Raw genomic sequence first — 23,746 nt, 5'->3', positions numbered from 1 at the left:
TAACCACAAGCTAAAAAGCATGAAGCTGAAAGCAATACAAGCGAAGCCAGAAGCAGCTGTGCAGTTCCAGCCTCTGCCAGCTGTTATTATGGGCTAGGAGAAGCCACAGTGAGGCAATACATCTGAGGATGTCAGAAATGTCGCTTCTAGCAACTTTTCACATCTACAAAGGGAAGGGCAGTTTTGAGGTGGTTGTATGGTTTATCTGTGTTACTGTTCATAATGGCATTGTAATAAGGAAAAAAAAAAAGCCCCGAATTCAGCAGGTCAGTGAGACATGGCTCAGAGACATTGGGCAGAAATCCAGTCTGTTCAAGGAAAAAGACAAAAAAAAGTCAAGACTTGTAACTTAACACAGAACACAGAGGGCAACATTAATGCACGAGGCTTAGAGAACAATCTGTTAGCACAGCACTGCCGGGGACTCTCTGCAGTCGCATTCTCTTGCCCTTTGAGCCCATTTATACACACAGCTGAACACATAATAATGCGGTTCCTCATTAGGTGTTGCTGCAGTTCCATAGCAGGTCTGATTGCCCTGCTCACTTCATCCACAGCAGTAACGACCGCGGTCACACTGGCAAGCTCCTTTCCAAACTGAGAGGCCGTCTCCATTTGGTCTCCCTGCACAGAGGCTGCTGTGCCCATTTCACCATCCTAAACAGTCTGTAGCTCTCCTCTTCCCTCCAAGCTTACAGGAGGCAAGACAAGGCTGACCCAATCTCAACAGCACACCATTCGAGGTGCCAGCGCAAAGTGGATGCATATGCTGGCGCAATGATGCTGCTCTACATCTCTCTGGCTGCTCTGCCCCCGATAACTGCCACCTCTGTGATGACATGCGAGGCTGCCTTTTCCTGAGCATCACTTGCTGCCTCTCACATGCAGGATCAGCCAACGCAGTGCCCACCTGTGCCTGGATCCCAGCAGTTGGCAGGGTTCAGCCTCAGTGCCTGGCTGCCCACTGCTGTTCTGAACGGTTTAGGTTCTCTGTGGCTGTGGTAACTGCCCACAGACTCCATCAGCGTACTTGCTGCTGTTCTTCAGGGTGTTTATGGAAAAGGGGAGTAACCCAGGTGTCACAAACCCTTCTGGCAACCTCCCTCCACTGCCACACAATTGCCTGTGCCTTCCTCCTGTCTCACCCATCTGTTTACTGTTAGTTAATCAGGGGGAGGCTCTTCTGTCTTCCTCCACAACCTATAAGTTTCATAGAATCGTAGAAACATTTGGGTTGGAAAAGACCTTGAAGATCATCAGGTCCAACCATTAACCCAGGACTGCCAAGTCCGTCACTAAACCATGCATCTGTGCAGGGTTTTTTTGAACAACTTCTAGGAACGGTGATTACACCACCTCCCTAGGCAAACAGGCACCGAGGAACTAGACTGGCAGCACCGTTTGGATACCTAAGTCTGCTAGGTTGGTTTGATCCTACACAGAGGTCTTTGCTGACCCCTCCAGTGCACAGACACACGGGGCTCTGCACCACAGCAAGTGACATTTGAGCTGACTCCTGCCCTGTACATCACATTTACCCTCAAGTCTGCCGACTCCTTCCCTTATCCTGCAAGCTTCACCGGTGCCACTGCAACTGTAGCAGAGCAGAGATTCAACAGGCTGGCAGAAAGCATAGGGAGGGATGGACCAGCACTCCCCTGACGGGAAGCTCTTGGAAGAGAGAAGTCCCTACGGAGCTGTGGCTGGTGGAGTGTTTTCACAATCAGGAGGGATGGTGTGGTATTCCTTCTCAACAACAGCAGGGAAGGAGAGACTTGTCCAGTTCTCTCTTTTTTCCCCTTATACAGAGTTCTGCATTAGGTTTTACTGTTCTGCCACTGCGCAGCCCATTTGGCTTTGGAGAAACAAAATCAAAGCTCAAAAGCAGAAACACCCCCAAGCCTTTTAATATTGTCATCAACACATCTCCTGCCGGTTTTTTTCTCCATTAAAAATGTTAAAAAGTACTCCTAGTAGTGTCTCAAGGAGATACAGATGCTCTCTCAGAAAAACAAATACACATCAGTGCGCCAGCTAAAGCCCATGCGCAAGATGCCATCTGAAACAACCCACTAGTCCCGTGGAACCAGGCAGAGTCACAATCTTGTCAACACTCTGCAGGATTTCCAGTAAAATCCCCATCCCATAGACTGGAAGGAGCTTTGCAAGGAGGGCTGCTCACCTCAATGTCAGGTTTTTGTTAGACCTAACGGGACCAAAACTGCTCTCTTAGGGCGTGTGACCTACTCAAACTCTCGACCCTTTCCGCTGACAGAATCTTGCGGCAGAAATCTTTTCACCTGAATTTCTGCTTCCTCTATGAGCTCCACAATTCATACGGCATGCCCTTCTTATTGGGTACTGTGTACTGGGCAACAAGCCTTGCAGCGTTCTCATCCTTGGTGCCGTATGCCACCTGGGACCACCTCCATGGTCCCCCTGAGGCTAGGGGAGGCTGAAGCTGGGGAGAAAGGACAGAAGAAAGTTTGTTATTTGGAAGGGCACATATCATTTCTGCAGCCTGGGAAGGGAGGACTTTTCCTCAGCCACTTCTGCTGAGTCCACCAGACTTGGGGGCACCTCCACCACCGTAAGCGACTTGCTGCTCCATTAGCAGGGCAGTGGGTGCTCTAGGAAAGGAAACCCATGTCCCATTCCTGGCTGTAGTCCTGCTGTGGTTTAATCCTAGCCAGCAAGTAAGCACCACCCAGCTGCTCACTCACTCTCCCACCTCCTGCCAGTGGGAAGAGGAGGAGAATTGGGGGGGAAAAAAGGTGAAATTCTTTTCACAGCACCCTCCAAACTATCAAGCTGCAACAAGGTCTTTTACCATCTCATACCAACATACTCATCATGCTACTCACTCTACTGCCTTCTCCTAGTCTCTCTCATCCAGGGCCCGTTCTCTCTGCTTCTTCCTCAGCTGCTCTCTCTTCATTTGCTCTCAACCACTTAACAGAACCAGCCACACCTGCACCTTACCTACATCGGCCAACCCACCGCCCCTGAAGCCAACCCACAGTTGTATATTATCAATGTTAATTAACCCAGCTTCCCTCCTCTACAAAATTTGAGGTTTGGGATAAGACAATTTAATAATTGAAATACAATAACAATGATGCTGATGATGATGACAAGGAAAAAAAGCCCCAGGTGATGCAGAATACAATTGCTCACCACTCGCTGACCGATGCCCAGCCAACCACTGAGCGGCAATCTGCTGGCCCTGGCCAACACAACACACACACACACAGATCCAGTTTATATACTGAGCATGATGCTCTGTGGTGTGGAATAGCCCTTTTGGCTAGTTCAGGGCAGCTGTCCTGGTCCTGCTCTGTCCTGGCTTCTTGTGCCCCTCCAGCCTTCTCGCTGGCAGGGCCCTAGAAACTGAAAAGTACTTGACTCAATATGAACATTTCTTAGCAACAGCTAAAAACATCACAGTGTTATCAACATTGTTCTCATCGTCTATCCAAAACACCGCACTGCAGCAGCTACTAGGAAGAAAATCAACTCTACCGAAGCTGCTGTGTGGGCATGCAGCAAGCATCACATCGCCTTGCCCCCCTCCTATGCACCATCTCAGCTGCAGGCCATGGCTGCTGCTCCTTGCTGTCCTCACCGGCCATGAACCAGCCCGTCTCCACCAATGCTGAACCCGTGGCATCTCTCAATCTTAAAAGGTGTTTCCCCCTAGTCTGCATACCGCAACATCACAAGGACATCCAGCAGTGTCCCTAACAGATCTTCCACAAAAGGGCATGAAGAATAAATGAAAGGCCTTTTTGGTTTTCTGCCAAACAGCCTTCTTCCAGCCAGAGGTGCCTTTCCTCCTGCGGAACAATCGATGACACCAGAATCAGGCCTTCTGGAGGCCTGAAGCAGACAGCACGGTTACACTGGAACCACTGGAAAGGGTTTGGTACCAGCAGGACTGTATCACCCTTTGTAATACCGTTAAGAAGGTGTGGTCTTGCAGTCTCTAGGCTACAGGCCTTGTTAGCTCTTCAGCTGTGTTGTAAAGGGCTTGACGAAAGCAGCCACATCTCATAGATGGTTGTGCAGCTGGTGCGGGCATGGCAGTAGGGTTTGAAAGGCATCTTGAGCATCTTCCCAGCTCCCTGGAATGCGCTGCAGCAGTTCTGAATGTTCCCAGGAACACTGCATGATCACCAGTCACCCCACCACCGCATGCTGTCCCCTACAATTTTGAGGCGAAAACCAAACCTGTTGGATCGCATATTCTCTGAGTGGTTTTGCTTGGCATGTATTTGGATTCTGGCTTGAAATGCCAACATACTACTGCAACATAAATGACTAACCACGATAACCAGGGCAGAGAGACCTCAGCTTGCTGTTACGAGGAAGGAAGATGCTGAAACAGCTGTACATACTGTACCAGAACATATCCAGGTGCTGCCTATGAAAATGATAAGAAAAACACTAAAAGCATCTCAGAAATGAAACTTTCTGAGGATAAATGCAAAAATACACTGAGGTGCAACAAGTAGCTTTAGGCCCATTGAAAGCAAGGACTCCCATCGTGTGACGGTCAGCCACACATCTGGTTCAACACCAGAAGGGCCTGGTGGTTGTTTTTTTTTCCATCAGTGGAAGAAAAAAATCCGGGACTGGAGGACGCGGGGTGCGTGACATGGGGAGCTGCTTCGCAGAGGGATAGCACACAGGTACCCAACAAATTTACCCTCCGTTTGTGATGGCATGCAGTGCCCTGAGCAAGAAGGAGAAACCACCTGTCCTGGCTTTGGCTGGAATAAAGTTAATTTTCTTCCTAGCAGCCCCTGCAGTGCCGTGTTTTGGATTGAGTAGGATAACAACGCTGATAACACACTGACGTTTAGTTGTTGCTGAGAACTTTTTCTATTGTCAAGGACTTCTCAGTTTCTGGGGCCCTGCCAGCGGGGGGGGGGGGGGACACACAGCCAGGACAGGTGACCCCAGCTGGCCAGAGGGCCAGTCCGCAGAACACCACGCTCTGTATATAAGGGACGTTCGGAGTGACAGCGTTTGTCCCCCCCCAAATCCCTGTTCCCGGCGATGGCTGAACACCCACCACCGCGGACAGGTGCACGGGGTTCCGCCCGCCGCGGGTTCCGCCCGCCGCGGGTTCCGCCCGCCGCGGGTTCCGCCCGCCGCGGGTTCCGCCCGCCGCGGGTTCCGCCCGCCGCGGGTTCCGCCCGCCGCGGGTTCCGCCCGCCGCGGGTTCCGCCCGCCGCGGGTTCCGCCCGCCGCGGGTTCCGCCCGCCGCGGGTTCCGCCCGCCGCGGGTTCCGCCCGCCGCGGGTTCCGCCCGCCGCGGGTTCCGCCCGCCGCGGGTTCCGCCCGCCGCGGGTTCCGCCCGCCGCGGGTTCCGCCCGCCGCGGGTTCCGCCCGCCGCGGGTTCCGCCCGCCGCGGGTTCCGCCCGCCGCGGGTTCCGCCCGCCGCGGGTTCCGCCCGCCGCGGGTTCCGCCCGCCGCGGGTTCCGCCCGCCGCGGGTTCCGCCCGCCGCGGGTTCCTGACGTGCGGAATCGAACTCTACCGCTCAAGGAGTTACAAAGCAGGTATGTTTATTGCGGCGCTGAGTGCAAGGGCGGTCGCTCCTCCTCACTTGCACACCGTTTCAACAAGCAGCCCGATATTTATTATACAAAGTCAGGCATATACAGAAAGGTTTCCGAGCATTCAGAATCCCCCTCTGGCGCCTCTTCAAGATGTATTTTCCAATTCCTTGGGCAGTTCCCTGAAGTTCCTGTTTATCTTTGCATACATTAATTATGCAGACATTAATGCTTGGTCCTTCCTTATTGTCCACTCTGAACACTCAAGCTAATACGTGCCCACGGGGCCGGTTTTAATCTGTATCACCACGATGCCCCGCCGGGGGATCCATCCTCTTTGGGGTGGGGGCCGTTGGAGAAAAGGACGAACTTTTCCCCTGGTTTGTTTTCTTTTAGCAGTTAGCATGCCCTAGTCAGACGGCTCCTTATTGGCATTCTCGTGGAGCTCATCTCCATCGGTACTAACTGTCCCTTCGCCAAGCGCTGAGCTCCTGCCCTTCGCTCTTCCTCTGGGGCTGATGTTTCTGTTACCTGTGCAGCTTCTGCCTGCTGCAGCGCTCTACGTTTGTCACTGTCCCCACCCTCCCCTCCGCGGCACCGGGAGAGGCGAGCCGCGGTGGCCCCGAGGGGACGTGGCCAGCGAGCTCCTCCCCCCCGCCCCGGAAGCGGAAGCGGAAGCGGCGCCGATGGCGGGCGGCGGGAGCGATGAGGAAGCGGCGCCGATGGCGGGCGGCGGGAGCTGGCTTGAGGCGGAGGCGGCCTGCGAGGCCCTCCGCTTGCTGCGTATCGAGCCGTCGGCCGTCGGGCCCGACGCGGGGCGGGTGGGCGGCGCGGCGCGGTGCTCGGTAAGTGCCCCCGGGACGGGACGCGGCGCGGGCTCGGCGGCGGTAGGCCCGCAGGCCTGAGGCCCCGCTGACGCCCTCAGAGGAACGTGCTGCGGAAGCGGAGGCGCTGGGAGCGGGTGCTGGCGGCCAAGAGGATGAAGCGGCGGCAGGAGCGGGAGAGGAGCCGGGCCCGGCGGGCCCAGGGGGCAGGTGAGCGGCAGGGCGGCACGGAGCGGCCCCGCCGAGGGGCCCCGGGCCGTGGGCCGACGTGGGGCCTGGGCTGCCTTCGGTGCTCTGCCTCCCAGGGGCTGCCCTCCGGGACGGTGGGAAGGTGCCGGCCACCCTCGCAAAGGAACGGCTTCTGCAGGCCCGGGTGGCGGGGCCCCGGCTTTGCGTGGACCTCGGCGTGGCCGATCGCATGACGGAGAAGGTACGAGGGTCCTGCTGTTACCGAAATCTCGGAACAAAGAATTTACCGACACCGATGTGATGTAGATAAGCAGACACTTCTTTATTGACGGTCGGGTGCGTGAGCGAGTCCTCTCACGATCAACGCACACCAAGCTTCAGAATCAGACACCATATAGAGAATGTATTCATTAAGTATTCATGCATAATCATGGTATTTCCTGAAAATCATTAACATACCCTCCTCCCGTCTCTGGTTCTGCGCAGTAAAGGTTAGAAAGGTCCAGAAATGGGTCTGGGGTACGATTTGGGTAGGTGGTATATGAGTCGGTGGTCGCGATCTCCCCCTGCCAGAATTGCCTTTTACTAAAGTTCACAGTTTCTTGGCAGGTAACTACAAGCTGTTCCAGTCGACTCCCCCCACTTCCCATTAATTCTGTATTCTGACATTTCAATACACTTTCTACATACAGAAGACTAGTCAAATGCAAAGAAATCCTCTCCCCAGTCTACCTGTAAATACTGTATCCAATTATCTTCAATCGTCTTGAATCTTAAGTCTGTTATCTACGTTCTAATCATTCCTACTAGGTGATTCTGACCTATGCTTTTGGCCTTGCTGCAGGGCTGTACAGAGGATTTCATAGCAGCTTTTGCTGTGCAAGCACGAGTTCCATTAAAATATATTTCTTATTCCAAATGATTTTATAAAATCAAATAAAGTCAATTAATTCTAACTTATTAGCAGATCTGGAACACTGCCTGCAGTGCCCTCCTGCCCCAGTGCTGCCTGCTGGCCTGGCAGGTCCTCAGGAGATGCCGGGGACGTGCTCCATCGCAACCTTGACACGGCCTGGCAGCTGTGCTTCTCCTCTGTCCGTCCCTCTATGGAAGGTGTCTAAGGGGGTGGAGGAGGTGGCTGGGGCCGCTTGCTGGCTTGTTCAAGCTGTGCTAAGAATCCCTCCAGCTCGCCTGCAGCCGGGGTGTGTTAGAGAACATGCAACAGCTTTTCTGGGTGCAGCCCCTGCGGGGGATGCTGGCCTGTCCTGCCTCTGCCTGTCCCTCGACCCCCGGGCCTGCCCACGTGCTGCCTGGTCTCCAGCACGGGCTGGCTGCACACCCAGCTCTCGGGGGGCTTCCCCAAGCTGTGCTCCCCACAAACAGCCTTTTCAGATCTTAGTAACCAGCCGGTGACACAAGCGTTGCAGACATCTGCAGACCCTGAATGCAACTTTTGTTGGTTGTGTTACCCCTTTGCTCCTAGACTTGTGAGTCATTGTGCTTGTTATTTGTTGGAAGGAAACAAGCCGCCTCGCATCCCAGATCAGGAGACTCTACGGGGCAAACAGGCGGGCCAAGAAGCCGTTTTGGCTCTGTCTGACAGAGTTCGTGGTGGGTTCGTTGATCTACAAGGAGTGTCTTCGCATGAACGACGGCTTCTCCAGTTACTTGGTAAGGGTCTCTGGCCACAGTGGTTTCCAGGTTTGTAGCACCCCATAGCCACGGTGGTTGCCCTCAGTTTTGGTCCGAGACAGGCTGCGGTGGGCTGGAACGAGAGCTGGGGGTGGCGTGGGAATGCAGCTCGGTGACAGGGGTTAAGGTCAGGTCTTCTTGCCCTTAGACAATGTCACAGCAGCGACATTGAGCCATGTGTTCTACAGCACTTGTGGGCCTGCACCTGGTAACGGTGAGGGGAGAAAAACACCTGAAGTGGAGATTCCTGAATCTCTTTAAGAATTCAGATCTCATTTAAAGTTAGGTAATTACTGCTGCTCTCCCTTCCTCAAACCACATTTAGGGATTTTGATGAGAAGAGAATTTAATGGATTTTGAGGGATATATTGTTCAGTGCTCATACAGAAACATTTTCCAATTTAAAAAAAAAATAAAAAACCAAACCCAAACTCTTATCTGTAGGAGTTCAAACACCTAAGTCGGTAGTGTCAAGTTCTGGTACGTTTGTGTCTGAGAATAGGTTTTGCTCTGAGAGATGGACTTGGGGCAAATGGCCTGCTTTTCTCCCTGTCTTGCATTTTTCAGATGGATACAACTCAAGAAAGTTACCTGGACCTATTTCCTTTAGATGCGATTGTTTATCTCACTCCTGACTCCGACAATGGTAAATATTTTACATGCTTTAGGCACAGAGGAACTGGGGAAAGATGTTGATTTTTAAGCTTTTCTTCTTAAGACTGTTTCATACTTCAGGTGATTCGATTCCAAGCATTTGCTGTCTCAAATTGCAAGACGTACCCTGTACTTGTATCTGATGCTAAACCTATTCCTGTTTCCATCTGCTGTGACAGGGGATGAGGTTTTGACTCAGGGTTGTGTGTGATCTGCAGCAGACTGAACTTAAAACCTGTGTGTAGACCCACTGCCGTTTGTAATGCTACGAAGGGGCGAAGTGGAGATGCTGGGGCAGTTTTGGATACAGTCTAAATGACATCTTTCTCTGAAATAATGCAGCAGCTACAACGTTCCCGTGATTGCTTCATTTGCTGCTCTGTGTGTGTTCTCCTCTTCCTCCATTTCTGACTGCCCATATATTTCTGGGGATGTAGATCCCTTTCTTGTTTGATGCAAATGCCTTACTCTGATAAAGAATCTGTTAAGGGTTGGGAAATGTTTTAGGAGGTGAGTGGGAGGCGTCTGCAGGCTGCTTGGGATCAGACGGACACATCAGCCACATCTCAGAACTGACAATGGTTAAGGGGAACAACGTGTGATATCTCTGGTGCTTTGTGCTTTCAGCCTGAGTCTGATCTCCCCCTTCAGTCAGCCTGCCTGCAGTTCAGGCGGACCCTTCCGTCTCTGAAGCTTCACACTCCTGCACAGCCTGAGGCTACAGGGTGAAGGGCAGCTCTGTCCACAGCATTCTCATGGAAGTGGAGTCTTGCTCAGAGAAGGGTGTAATGCAGAATTTTACTGTTGTGTGGTGGTGAGCAAGTAATCTTTTTTTCTAGTCCTTGAAGATATTGATCCAAATAAAGTGTATGTCCTTGGAGGCCTGGTGGATGAAAGTATTCACAAGGTGAGTAGTATTCACTTGTCAGAACCTGAGGCTGTTGGCTTCCCCATTCTCTCATGAGAGCAGAGACGTCCCCGTTAGTAGCACCTGGTGCTGCTGCTGCATCAATTCGACATATCACTATTGTGCCAACACCCATCTTTCCTCAAGGTTCTGTGGGGATCCAGCACCAGGCTGAGAGACTGCAGCAGTCACAGTGAAACAAGCCCCGGGACGGTTTTCACCTTCGTAGCTGCTTGTACCCAAAATGATGTGCGTGCTCTGTGCTCTGCATGTGCAAGTTTGTGCGCACAGGGCACCTTGTTCTTATTTCTCTTGCAGAAGCTGACCCTGCAGAGGGCACAAGAGCAGTCCTTGCAAACAGCCCGCCTCCCCATTCGTGAGTACATGGTGAAAGCAGTTAACACCAAAAACTACCACTCGGAGACGCTGGCCATTAATCAAGGTGCGAGGCTGCGCTGTGTCCTGTCGGTTGCCTGGGCTGGAGGAGGGGGGGAGGCTGTCGAGCACTAAGCAGTGGTTTGCAAAACGGGGGCCCAGTGCTCAGTAATGGGGGGAGAAGCCATTGCCGTCTCCATCAGCACAAGCAGAGGGGGCAGAGGGCACTGCAGAGCACCAGGCATAGCTGCTGGAGGCCACTGCGTGTTCTAGGGGAGCCCTGATGTGGAGACACGGGTATGATGTGCTTCCGGGTGTATGGTCAGTGGCACAGACAGGACAGCACGGGTCCGTCAGCGTGGTGACTGCGGGCACCTTGCTTTAGTTGACGCAGCCTCTGCTGTTCCTAACCAGAGCTCCCCAAAGCCATCTTCAAATTAGCCTCACTCACTCACTCACTCACTCACTCACTCACTCACTCACTCACTCACTCACCAGATTTGACATGGGAGGGAATGCAGACTCCATGCTAACCTTCTCTGGCATCAGCTATTACCACGTCCTGATGTTTTGCAATCGGGGTGGTGGTGGTGGTGTATTGTAGAGCCTGCTACTGATACACCGGTTTCACAGCGTGGTACATCTCTGTTCCCAACAGTCTTTGATGTCTTAGCAACTTACTACGAGACGCGATGCTGGCCAGCAGCTTTGAAAGCGGGAGTTTCTTCTGGAAAAGGTTATGTGCTACCAGATGCGGGGAAATAAGTGGAAATACCTCAGCGTGACAATGCACAAGAAAACTCTTTTTATTTTTTGATGGTAAGGAGCTGTGCATACAAGAAAGGCAAACTCCAGATTTCAAGCAGAGTAACCAGCATGAATGTGCATAGAGAAAACAGCTCTGCTTAAATCTTGTTTGAGGACCTTGTCGAGAGTGTCATGTTCTACCTCAGCAGTACAATGCTGGGAATTACTTTTCCCCTTGAACAGAAAAAAACCCCCACAACTGATTGAGCCCTGGGATCAAGTGAAAACTTGACAGGAATTCAGTTTTGCTTCATTGCAGATGCTGCTTAGAGTGTTTCTGACTCCTGCATCTACATTTGTTCTGGAACAGGGATGAGAGCTTTAGGCTATTTCACCTCGATTAAACAGTAAGTAAGGTGAAGTTAGAATTGCAAAGCTCGGTGGTGAGGAAGATTCCTTCCCACGGAAAAAGCTGGGGAACACCACATGGGAAGTGGCTCCCCAGTGGAGAAACTATTCTTAGGTGCACCATGTCCTAACTACTTTAAACCAATTGAAGACTTGGCGAGTTGTTGAAGCCTACAGCTAATTCTGTGCATCTACGCTAAAATAAAATGTTTACTCTTAAACTCCGATTGCATCTTTACAGTTACTGGTGGTTGTTGCTCCCCACACAAGCTGAATTTGTGTTTGCTGGTGCCCGTTGCTTTGCTGTGCCCTCCGGGTTCACCCAGCATCCCACGTGCTCTTCCAGTTCTTACTCTTCATGTCTCCCTGTTCCATCAGCTGTTGTGTGTAGTTAGAGGTCTGCACTTGGGCTCCTGTGTAAGAGACTTTAACCTGCTACTTGAGCCCCTGAGTTTGCTAGGTAGCAGCATATGCTAACCCAGTGGCTGGAGGTACTGTGGCCACCCTGTCCCTGTCTGGTCAGCAGAGCAGACTGCCCTTGGCTTGCTAGCTTGGCTGTCTGCAGGCACAGTGCGAGAGCAGCGGTTCTGGGGGGTTTGGTGCAGGGATAACAAAGGTTGCTGGGTGTTTGCTTGCCTGGCTCTTGGGAATCTGCCTGGATAGAGAGGTCTCCGAGGGGCTGTGACACTCCTTTCTGCCCCAGCTGCTCTCCTCTTCCACACCTGGGTTCAACTGCAAGGACTTGCCTTAAAGCCCTCCAGAAGCATTCCATGGAACGAGCCAAAAAAAAGTGGAGGTGGCCTCCCTCTGATGTTACAGAACCACAGGACAATACTGTCCCCATGCTGCCCTGGTGCTTGGGGACAGAAGTGTGTGCAGCATCCCTCGGAGGAGGAAGTCCCAAAGTTAGATGCCAGCAATCGGGGACCTGCCTCTGCTGTCTTCATCCTGGGGGGTGGGGGGGTGAAATCGCGCCTCCAGCACCGGAGTGCTGACTAGGATGCGCAACAGGATGGTACCTAAGGGCAGATGGCTCATGCTTGCCAGGGCTGTGCCGTGCGCGATGGGAGAAGAGCTACTGAAAAAGCTGGCAAAAGAGGCTTGCCCTCTCCTAGGGAGGCCGGCGTAACGGGTCATCCTCACGGCTGTGAAGGTCATTTCAGTCTGAAGGCCTTACCTGTGCCTTCTGGAAGACACGGATCCAAAGTAGCGTGGAGGGTTAATGAGGGACTTTCTCCAGCGCTAGCAAAACGGGAATAGAAAAGCTGGCTGACACAGAAACCGTATCGGAAGAGTAGGATATAGTGTTGCCTCCCTCACCCCGGACAACTCTCTCTTCTGCTCTTGTAAGGCGACACAGCTAAATACTAGTATATAGTTTTGTTGCCAGAGAGGTTTCTCTTACAAGCCCAGGCACATCCTCAGCCACAGGAGGTGGCCAGAGCAGCCTGCGTTCCTTCGCACTGCTATTTGACATCGCTCTACTTCCGGGTCTGCCTTGGAGAGTAAGGAATGGGAGGAAGGGCAGGCCAAAAAGCCCCACCTTTCTCCACAGGTGACAGAAGGTGGCTAGGACAACCCTTTGAGACTGGCCACCTGCCAGGCCTTTGGGAAGTGAGGGACAAGCCCCAGGCAAGATACATAAAGCGTTGAGAGCGCTCTGTGAGTTTGCCTCTTACATACAGATTGTGTACGCAGAATTCCACGAAGCTAGGCTGGAGGGCAGGATGCCCTGCCCTGTGCCCACCCCCCGGCCAGGGCAGCTCTTGGCGCAGCGAAGCCAACATGCATGGACAAGTCCCGTGACCGTTATTGATGCTACACATCCTGATGGGGAGAGCCTGTTAGGGTAGAGAAGGGAACGCGGCTGGGCTCTTCCCCACCCGATGCGTGTGTGTGCGCGCCACCGAACCGCCCCGTCACGACAAGGGGGGTACCCTGAACTGCTGCAGGAGACAAAACATGGCAGCTGTAAAGGCTGTATGTTGGTGGGCGAGGAGCTTGGCACCCAGATCTGGGCAGCCTTGCCTGTGAAGCTGCTGGTGAACGGCCTGCACAAGCTGGTGGTAGGTGCCCACCACATCCACAAGCGCGGCCCCGAGCTCCTGCTGCCTCTGCCTGCACAGCTGGCAGTGCGTCACCTGGAAGCAGGCCACTGCTAGCTGGACCAGGTGGTCAAACGTCACCCTGAGTGCCCCCTGCAGCTCTTGGAGGGACTGCTCTGTTTTCAGGAACTCCTGGCAACTGGACAGCAGCTCCTGAGAGGCTAATCCAAGGGCACCCTTACTTTCAGCACCCTGCTCTGCACATTGATCTTGCAGGTGGGTTGCTTCATTCCCAGAGAGCTTCCCAACGACCTCCTGAAGCTCTGTGGTGTAGGCTAGGAAGCAGGAGAAATCTGCAGGGCTCATTCTTGCTTGGTCCTTCAGCTGGCTGAGGGCTTGGACATGAGGGTCCTCCCATGCTGCATCCCTCCCAATGGAGACCGGGTAACGGCTCAGAGAGGTCCCAGGAAGACCGCAGCCGCTGGATGGTGGTGTGGTGAGAGGCCCCACAAACGTGCTGCACGTGGGGATGGTGGTTTCATGTTCCCCCTTGTCATCAGCTCTATGGAAGCAGCTGATATAGGACAGCCGACAGCTGCACTTGTCCACCCCAAGCTGTGGTGGAGAGGTCATCTTCACTGTGGAAAAAGCCAAGGACCTGGTCATGATGGGGTCAGAAGGGGTCTGCTCATCCTTCTTGTAGTTAAAGCAGAGAAAGCAGAGTTTTGAAGCCCCATGATCTCCTGCTCTTTTCCCCAGTGAGCCCAAGGGAATTGGGCCTGAGGAGACGGAAAGCCTTAGAGATGGAGTCAGAGGAGAGTCCTTCCCCACCTCACCAGCCTGTTCTTTAGGAAGAGGGGTCTGAACAGGCTGCAGCTGCTTGTGAGCCCCATTTCCCATGTCTTTTCTGGGCTCTGCTTCATCCTGGCTGCTTACCAACTCTTTCTCAAAGGGTGATTCAGCTGGAGCTGTTTGCATCTCCTTTCTGACAGCATCAGCCCCCAGGCACCCACAGGTCTTCTGAGAGGCCAAAAGCTCTCGTGGGCTATCTACCCTTTCCTGAGATGGGCTGGGTGATGTGAGGTCCTGGTCCTGGGCAACCTCAAGGGGAGATGCCACACTGGGACCATGAGCTGATGGCAGCAGCATGTGTCCGTTAGCAGGGCAGGTTACCTCTTGGCCCAGGAATGGGGGTACATCACCAGTTGTATGCTGGGCTGCCACCACCTCACCCGCCTCCTCCAGTGCCACTTGGGCCAGCCAACTGCCGGTGGCCACACAGCTCTCCTCACTCAGCCACCCAGTACATGCCTTCATGGAGGAACTTCCCTCAGCAGCTCTGCTTTGTCCCCCAGGAAGGGGCACAGCTTCCTCCAGGGACAGGGAAGGTGGATGTACAGCATGTGCAGGTTGGAGACCACCGTCCACATGCGTGGTGACACCTGCACTCTCCTCCCTGTGCAGGTCACCTGGCAGGCGAACAGCTGAAATGGAAGAAAGCACAGAGTCAGTCAGTGATTTTGTTTCCAGGGTGTCAGGCTCCATTTCCATCAGGTCAGAAGATGTATTTGAGCTAGCAGCATCTCTCTGGGCCTGGGTGGCTGCAGGAAGCCCCAGTGCTGCATCCTTCTTGATGTCCTCTGACGAGCATGGAGCAGGGCGCTGAGCAAGGCGTGGTGGGGAGGGTGGCCAGGAGCAGCAGCTCTGCAGAGAGCCTGGCAAAGCCAAGGGGAAAGTGACCTGCGAGGTGTAATCAGTTTTCAAGAAAGACCTCCTCTTCCTCAGGCTTTTGGTGTATGTCAGCTCCTTCTCCTTCCTGTGCTTCTCCCTTGCTGTCTGCCTTGTCATCAGGTCCTCCTCCAAGCTGTAACATCTTGGTTTCTTCAGGGTGCAGAAGGAGTTGTCTGTACCCTCTTGGGATGGGGACATCATATTGTAGCCTGCTGGCAAGAAAAAAAAAACCCATGCAAGTCAGGAAACAGCCACAGGCAGCGGAATATCCAGGAGTCTATGCAGTGGGCCAAAACGCTCTTTAACACAGGTCCTGCAATTGCAGGCATCAGTGTTTGGCAGCAAAGCCTGGCTCCCAAGTGCCAAAGAAAACTGTCCCTGTGTTATGATCAAGCACCCATTTGGAATCAGTTATGTCAAGCAAAACAGAGTCTGGGCCCATGGCTACAACTTAAAGTCCAAGAGCAGCGAAGAAGGGCACTGCGTAGTCTCTCCCCTTGTTTACTGGAGCTGCTTGATCTGACTGCAGGTACAGCTGTAATTCTCAAGTTAAATTTGGTGATAATTTTGGATAAACTCCAGCTACAGGGAGTACTGCCTACAGCTGTACCTCTATTAACACTGACAAGAAACACCAGAAATTCCAGGTTGCGAATTTCTGCTGAAATTCTGCTCGTCACAGGTTGTGTGTGTCCTGGCAAGTGAACCTCCTCAAGTGAACACAGTAATAGTCTTTAGCCCCTAATAAAATGGGTCAAAATCTGATCTTCAAAGTTCTAGAGAACATCCACCTGGGCAGGTGGTTTTTTTTTTTTAAAAAAAAGGTGCATTAAAAGTAGTAGCTTTATTCCACATTTCCAGACATAACAATTTAGTGCCTGAACATGGTATTGTTACTGTGCATCAATGCAAGGCAAAATTGTACCTACTACTAGGGAGCTGCTCAGCCACAAGGCTCCCTGACCCAGTTATGAAATATGCCCCTGACCCGAAAATTATTTTTGATCTTGGGTGTGCATGGAACAATAATATTTTACACTTTTTAGCTCTCCTCAGCTTGAAGGAAGATTGCAGAGTAAAGGTACTGTCTGACAATGGGAATATTTGCCACAAACCACCCTGTCGGTGCAGGGACACACATCTTTTCTGTGTTCTGTTTTTGGGACTCATCACTCTTTTCATCAGCCAAGATCCAGCTCACGTAGAAGGATGCACAGAACTTACTTACTCATGGAGTGTGTTGGCTTTAGGATCAAGCAGAGCCATACATCGGTATTCTGGAACTCCTGCAGAAACGTGAGAACTTTCCAGAACGCCAGACTCATTTCAAAACTGACCTTTTTCTAGGATCCAATGCTTAGATGTGATGACAAATCTCCCTGCAAAGCTGCGGCTCTGCCCCCTGTGTGCACACCCACTGTATTTCTGCTGAAGAGTGGCTCATGAAGAATGGGCGTTGAAAGGCCCTTCAAAAATCTTGGGAAAACTATGAAGAGCTGAAAGATTATCCCTCCAGGAAAACTTCACAGGGTAAACAGGCAACACCCCAGCCCAGGGGGTGGAAGGTGACCTGCATCACATGGGTGAGGGTTTACCTGCCAGGGCATCCAGAGGGCTGAGCCTGTCTGCAGCATCATAGAACTCCTCCTCAGAGCTGGTGTCACCAAAGCCCGGGGGTGGCTCCAAAATGAGGTCGCTTGCCTCTGCCATCCCTTCTGCTCCACACAGTGCCTCTTCCTGGGCCAACCCATCTTCCCAAGGGCTTCTTTGAAGGCTGCCCCCGATGTTGTTCCTCTCCATGCTGCCTGCAGGGGATACGCTGTAGCACAGGTTGTAATAGCCCACGGCGTTTTTCTCAGACAGCTTGGTCTCCAGCACAGACGCACCAGTGCCGTCCCCTCTCTGCTCAGAGGGTCCGTCTTCACACCCAGGCTCCTCTGCATGTGGCACCTGCAAGAAACAGAAGTAGTCTCTGGTTTCGGCCCTGCTGGAGCCTCCTGCAGCATGAATGGGGAAGCTCTTGTATGAGCTGCTCATCTCCTGCACTGTTGGTGTGTAGAAGTGGAAGAACTCCGGCCTGGAGGAAGAGCAAGCTTCCAACTCATCTTCCTCCAGTGCATCCATAGAGTCACTGGAGCCACTTGTCTTAAACCCTCGGCTCTCGGTGTTGGCTGAATCTGAAGTCTCGGATGCGCTGTCTGTTGCATTGTCACCCCCACCACACTGGTCACCTCCTCCAGCTTGGGGCTTTGTGCTGTCCTTCTCCAGACTGTGGAGCTCTCCCAGCTCCTCCTCCTTCCACTGGGTGCTGCTGTATGCTAAAGGAGCATCCACGCAATGCTCTGAGGAGGAATCCAGCTCCCAGGAGTCTTCAGAATCACTGCAAGTTCGAGATTCGTAGCCTGGGATTTAAACACATCTGTCAGCCCGTTCTTTGCAGCAGAAAGGAGGAACAGCCAGACAAAGGCTAGGAACTTGTCTGCACAGCAGGGATGCAAAGCCCACAGAGCTCTGCCCTCACTTGCTCCTCAGCAAACAAGGTGAAGAAGGTGCAATCTGAACTGCAGGGCCACAACCTGTCCGCAGAGGCTTGGTTCCTCCTGCCTGCTTTGCCTGTTTTTACTGCAGAGCAGTACCGGAGGGAGCTGCAGAAGAGCAGCCAGCTAAACCCTTACCTAAAGCCTCAGTCTGCAACACCTACGAGGCTGCAGTTACGCTGACAAGGGACAGGACAGCAAGGCAAACAGATCCTCTCTCTCCTGGCTGAGGGATGCCAGCAGCAGGGAAATTGCTCAGGAGGCTGGTGAAAAGAGCACAAGCGCTCAGTGCCGCGTTTGCCATTTCGATGACAGGCACTCAGCCTTCACTTCCCGGGAAAAGCTGCCAGTTACTGGTGCTCTTCCCCTGCCCAACGTGTCTGGGGGTGATGGAAACCTGGCACTGCACACCCCTAGGCTACTGGTCTAGTATGATGCTATTCCCAGGAGGAAATAACACCTTTAATGCTGGAGGATCCACCCACTTTCTCCCCACCCTTTGGCCAAAAAATGACTGGGGTTTTTTTAAACCTTCTTCAGCCGAGACACGATGCAGTTGCTGGTTTTTCTCTCCCCAGGTAAATATGGAGATATTTGCATCCACGAACAGTCTGTAATAGCCAATGATGAGGCAGACAAGATCTTTTGCACTGTTTGATTCCAGCAGCAGAGTCAGCAGCTTTTTTGGTGAGGGGGTGGTGGTGGTGGAGGAAACAGTAAAAAATGTTAGCATAGACAAATACCGCTTGTATGACAATCTGCAACTACGTGCTGCACACTGAAAATCCATTCCCTCTCCCATACTGCCATCATTGCAGAGCACTCTGTTTCTGCATGAGGCACAGAGAAAGATGAGCAATTGGTTTTTTCTCGTTTTGTTTCTTTCATATGTCTCACTGATGGAGTACTGCAGGAAGAATCACTTTCCTTCAGTCATTTTGTATTCTTCCTATGAGCTTTCCCTTCTGAGTCTGTTCTAAGCCTTTTGTACTGATGACACCATCACCTAAATGTCAGATTTTGAAAAGAATAGACGGTGTGAATAACTCCTCTACTTCCTCTCTGGCCCCGACACAACCACATGCTGGCCATCATGAAAGGACCGCATACCTTCAGATCCTGCAGGTAGATTTTCACCATGCTCACTTTTTCAGACTCCTCTGTAAGCTCCACCCTGCTGATGTTTGCAAACTCCGCCAGACTTGTTATGATGTTGAGCTTATTATTGATAATCTGGCTCACCCCATACTTGGCACCCACCAGCAAGGCAACATATGATTCTCTGTCCTGTAGCTGTAGGGGGAAAGGTTAAATGTGTAGCAAAAATCTCAGCAGGAACCCATTCACCTGTGCCAGGCAGGGACTCCTCAGCCATCTGATCTTGCGTGGTACCTGAACACTGGACTCTCTTTACAACTGGGCTGTAACCATCAGCAAAGGAGCCCCTCGTTACTTACAGGCAGTCAGGTCACCTGCTCCTGGCCGTTCTCTTCTCTGCCTTGGGGACCGCCAGCTCCCCTGTGCCCCCCAAGGCAGGTAGCCCCAGAGATGCATCAGCCATCTAGCAGATCCAAAGAGGTGGGCAGCAGCAGGTTGCTATCGGAAGTGTCACCTGCCAGGCTGTGCCAGACAGACCTAGCGAGACCTACTGGAGCTGGCCAGAAACTTCACGAAGGCATTTTTGACTTCGGAAGAAATGTCAACACTTTCTGTTAGCATCAGACACTTAAAAAAATTATGTAATGCCCGTATAATTTGGAAGAAATCATTCTCTTTGCGCACAAGTGCAGACCTAGGAATTACTGCAACCCATCAGTAAGGTCCTCTACTGGTACAGAGCTACCTGTGCTGCTCAGCTCTCTGTACTAAACAGCTGTGGTTCACAGTTCAGTACAGATCCAAGTGGGGACAGGTGAAAAAAACCCAACCAAACCAAAACAAGAAACTTCTTGTGATAAGGGAAATGTTCTTTTTTACAGTAAGGTTTAAGCGTGACAAATATATTTCCAAGAGTTCATGAACCACCCCCAAGATCTCTTCAGTAATTTACAACATACCAAATATAGACAGCTCACCTGAAGAGCAAGAGTGAAAACTTTCCATTAGAAAAAATATGCATAATTTTGTGTAGGCTGGTATGCTGTTCACTTCAATGGAACTATGCTGAGTTACCCTAGCAGAGGCTGTCACCAGTATTTATTATGACATCCCAGGACAAGGAAAAGCGATGTGACTGGGGCTGGCTGAAACAGCACCGCCAAGGCTAATGTTACATTTTCTATGAGCATCAAAGCAAAGATAGGGAAGGAGACTCAGTAAGAGGTTGCTAGTCTCACATCAACAATCAATTCAGAAAAATATTTCAATATTTCTGCTTTACCTAGGGTTTGCTTTGGTTAAGACACGATCTTACCCACTGGTGAAGAAAAAGGGTTAGAACTGCTTCTTGTGCCCTAACTTTGCAGTTATTGTCCAAGTACACTGTCATAACAGGTGCAGAAAGCAAGGCAATAGGACAGTACGCCAAAACCCGATTACATAAATAAACAGCACTCGTACCATCAGGGTGGCATTAAAGATCTTCCCATTGTACATCTTTAGGTCTCCCAGTATTTGCAGGTAGCTCAGGCGCACTTGAACTGCTGCGAGCATATGCTTCATTTTGCAAGAGAAGAAATACTGTTTAGGAACATGACAGATTGATGTTTGCGAGCTAGCCTGTAGGCTATAAGATGTTCTTTTGATACAGGACTTAGTATTTGACCAACGCATCTAGCTTGGTCTGGATAGGCCACAGATGTACAGGACCATCCCACATTACCACGGCTGCCGTTTGGCAACCCCGCAAGCAAACTGCAGCAGAACACACTGCACAGGGATATTAGCGTTACGTGTGCAGCAGAGGAAGTTACAAGAGGAAAAGATACGAGAAAAGCCCCAAGTGATGCCACAGAGAAGCAACCCACAGAGGAAAGACATTGCCTTTTTGGCCTGGAGAGATGCAGCCGCCATCCTGGGGGGCAGCACCTTGAACCCAGGGGACACACACTACCTTCTGCCGAGGGTCCAGTAGCACCTGGTTACGCTTCATGTGGTAGCTGATGGCTTTCTTGATGTCCTTCCCACTCATGTTTCGAAGCAAAGTTGGTGAGATGAAGTTTTCGATTCCCCAGTCCCTCCTGCCGGAAAGACAGGAAAGGAAGCAAAGGGGACCCCCAGCTGTGCTGTTCCCCAGCCACACAGTAAAATGTGCAGCAGGGCAGCTGGCCAGAGGTAGGGAAAGGCAAAGACACCATGCTAGACCAGGATGCACCCAGCCTCAGGGTGCTGTAACACGTCTGCATGGCTCATGCAACCTGCCTGCCTCACGCACATTCACTCCTGTGTGCATCTGCTTCTGGGTTCGGAGGTGGGGTTGGAGCAGCGTGCACTTTCAGGTAGAATGCCTCTTTTTACGTGGTTATACAGGAGACAACCTACAAGCTTCGTCAGCATAATGGTCTTCACCTGTCCTTGCCACACAGCGGATGAAGATTCTGCCTTTACAGTCACTTTCCTTCGGTCACAAGACATTGTGACATTACATTTTGACATCTCCAGTTCCCTAGACCCAACGCTGTGGGCCATCTGTTCTGCTGAACAGTTTGTTCAAGCCCCCGCATTAAATATTCAGGAACCAAGAATGCTGCATTTGTCTACAGTCGCTTCTCACTCTCCAGTAACTCTAAGTGGTTAGAGATGTCTGGCTGTATGCAAGGTATCAGTGGTGCTTGCATGGGCTGGCAGAAGCTCAACGGTGCAGTTACCACACTGTTATTTAATTACTGGCTCATCACAAGTTCTTAAAGCAGGGTTGCTCTTTAGGGCAAGCGTGGTCTAAGACCACTGCCGTGCAGCACAGCACACCTGCTGCTTGTGAAAGCATTTATTTTTTTTTTCCCCAGATCCCACTACTTCACAGGACCTATCACCTATGTTGAAATTAGATACTTCTGATGTAGCTCTGGTGGATGAAGAGATGTAAAGTACTGGCTGTGCAAAGCTGATGATTATCCTCTCTCTCAACTACTGCATGCAAATCTTAGTATACTGGCAGGAGCAGCCCAGCTAACCACAACTATGTGAGAGGCTGGCAATTTCACGTCCCCGCTCTAACTACAGTACAGAACCTCCCTCAGTTTAGGGATGTGCCCAGACGCTATAAGGTCCAGATTGTTCAAGCAGCTCAGCCGGTTAAAGACAGGGAGGCTTGTGAAGCCACCTTGCCCTAAAATGACTGGCACAACCAAGAGACTGCAGTCTCTCTGGGTCAAAGACAGTTTTCTATCCAGAATGGGCAAACATAGAGCTGATGCCACTTTTAGTTGGCTCCTTCTTTTGCCAGGCTTAGTCACAACATGATACAGAAGTCTGGGAACTTACTCAATGTATTTCAAGGATACTTTCTGTGGCTGAGCACAAGCATAGATCCTCTCCTGTATGTGTAGAGCAGCTAGACGTAATGCCACACTGCATTTCATTTCCACAGCAAATCTTTCATGAAGTACGTCGCTGCAGCTCTGGAACAAAGAGAGCAGAGTTAGCATGATGACAGGAGCTCAAGAAGTCAGGATATGGCTACCATGAACCAAATAAACGAAGCCACCTGGCTCATTTCAATCTCTTTCTGTTAAAAAGCCAACTAATAGTTGATTTAAGAATTTAAGGCAAACTGAATCCGAATGCTCTGTTTTTAAGAGCTTTGCATTTCACAATCCTATAACTGAACTGGCCTGAAGTATGCTTTGGTTTCAAGCAGAAATGAGAATTGGGTGAGAAGAGATCCTGAAGCATGGAATGCCTCGATTTCACCTGCAGGTAGAGATACTCAAAGGCAATTGGGTCTTCCTGCAGGAGGTCTAAGGGATCCTTTGGGACAAAGCAGACTCTGAAGAGGCACCGGTAGTCATGACATTCTCGTTTTTGGACCACCTGCAACAGACAAACAGCATTACGCCACAACTACTGCTGTAGTCCCTCCCTTCACAAATGCACAGTAAGCCTCTGGCTTGTATGAACTCATAGAAATCATGTAAAGCTACTGGCAACTGGGCTGGCTGCAGATTAGCTGTTGTCCTTCGCAATCAGAAGGAGACTGCTAGGGTTTGTAATTTTATCTTTGGTTCTTCTGGTTTTTTACTTCTCCCTGTGGTAGCTTGGAAGTCCTTTGACAGCAAAACTTCATTAAATACCCATTGATCTCGTATACCTGCAGTAGATAAGCTAGGACAGAGGCATGAAGGCCATATAATGACAGAGGAAAGGGCAAGCTTCTCTGCTTTTAACGTCAGTCATAAGATACAGCAGTGCTAAACAGACACTTGGTTCATCATCATAATGTCAATACATTAACCCCTGCATTATAAATTAGCATATTTTATTCTGGGCAAATCCTATACAGGCTCACCAACTCAAACAAAGCAGAAATTCTCAGGCACGCGTGCTCAGCGGTTGGACAGCATCAGCTACTGAACCTTCTCTGCATCACAGTGGATCACCAATCAACAGTCAACAGCACGGAGATGAATCTACCAAGTGGGCACATTCTCACACCTTAGATCAGCTCAGATTTACTAGCAGAGCAACAGAATTACTGTCAGAGCTAACCTCATGTTTGCAGATTGAGAATTTCATCCAAGTGGCACCTGGCTGGATTAACTCTCTTGACTACCTACGGAATCGTAAATAGCTGGGTATGCAGCTATTTTAAGACGGTCTCAAACAGTCCTCTGTAGATGGACCTGTCTGATAGGTGGCACAAAGCATGTTCATCCTCAGTCGTCTGATGTAGTCCAAGCAGTACCAGCCCACAGGTATTGCTCTGTGGGCTCTCTAAACAATGTGATGCTTATGAAAGCACCATTTCTCCAAAGGCTCTGGTCAATGTAGGGGTGACACATGCAACAGGCAGAGAGGACAGCATCTCTGGAGATGGGGCCGAGCTCATTCCCTCTTGTGACACTGTCACGAGCTCAGCTCTCTCTGCATCTCACCGGCCACAATTCATTCGTACTGGTGCCCCCTCCCAGCATGGCTG

The 23,746-nt window shown here is 51.3% G+C and overlaps 2 protein-coding genes across 17 annotated transcripts in view; one reads left to right on the top strand and one right to left on the bottom strand.

Moving 5' to 3' along the window:
* The first annotated feature begins 6,224 nt into the window (after positions 1-6,224).
* Positions 6,225-11,360, top strand: LOC130141957 (tRNA methyltransferase 10 homolog B-like). Its single transcript, XM_056323277.1, has 8 exons — positions 6,225-6,406; positions 6,487-6,595; positions 6,691-6,815; positions 8,093-8,245; positions 8,834-8,912; positions 9,760-9,827; positions 10,146-10,269; positions 10,861-11,360. The coding sequence occupies exons 1-8, from the start codon at positions 6,248-6,250 to the stop codon at positions 10,965-10,967; spliced, it is 924 nt and encodes a 307-aa protein (XP_056179252.1). The 5' UTR covers positions 6,225-6,247; the 3' UTR covers positions 10,968-11,360.
* Positions 11,361-13,020: 1,660 nt separating this feature from the next.
* The window catches only part of LOC130141956 (FERM and PDZ domain-containing protein 1-like), a 60,048-nt gene continuing 49,322 nt past the window's right edge, over positions 13,021-23,746 (bottom strand). For 13 of the 16 annotated variants that reach the window (XM_056323262.1, XM_056323261.1, XM_056323265.1 and 10 more), the window contains 8 exons: positions 22,522-22,641; positions 22,093-22,229; positions 20,723-20,849; positions 20,230-20,325; positions 18,781-18,963; positions 18,202-18,349; positions 16,729-17,535; positions 13,021-15,342 (listed from right to left, as the gene is read on the bottom strand). In XM_056323262.1, the coding sequence (XP_056179237.1) occupies positions 13,277-15,342; positions 16,729-17,535; positions 18,202-18,349; positions 18,781-18,963; positions 20,230-20,325; positions 20,723-20,849; positions 22,093-22,229; positions 22,522-22,641 (3,684 nt within the window). In that variant the 3' untranslated portion in view covers positions 13,021-13,276. The remainder of the gene's footprint in view (positions 15,343-16,728; positions 17,536-18,201; positions 18,350-18,780; positions 18,964-20,229; positions 20,326-20,722; positions 20,850-22,092; positions 22,230-22,521; positions 22,642-23,746) is intronic. The other 3 variants (XM_056323270.1, XM_056323275.1, XM_056323276.1) reach the window with 3 other exon arrangements.

This window comes from Falco biarmicus, chromosome W (genome assembly GCF_023638135.1).
Source record: "Falco biarmicus isolate bFalBia1 chromosome W, bFalBia1.pri, whole genome shotgun sequence".
Classification (NCBI taxonomy): domain Eukaryota; kingdom Metazoa; phylum Chordata; class Aves; order Falconiformes; family Falconidae; genus Falco; species Falco biarmicus.
The sequence above is the reverse complement of the archived record's forward strand: the minus strand, read 5'-3'. Positions and strand labels throughout refer to the sequence as shown.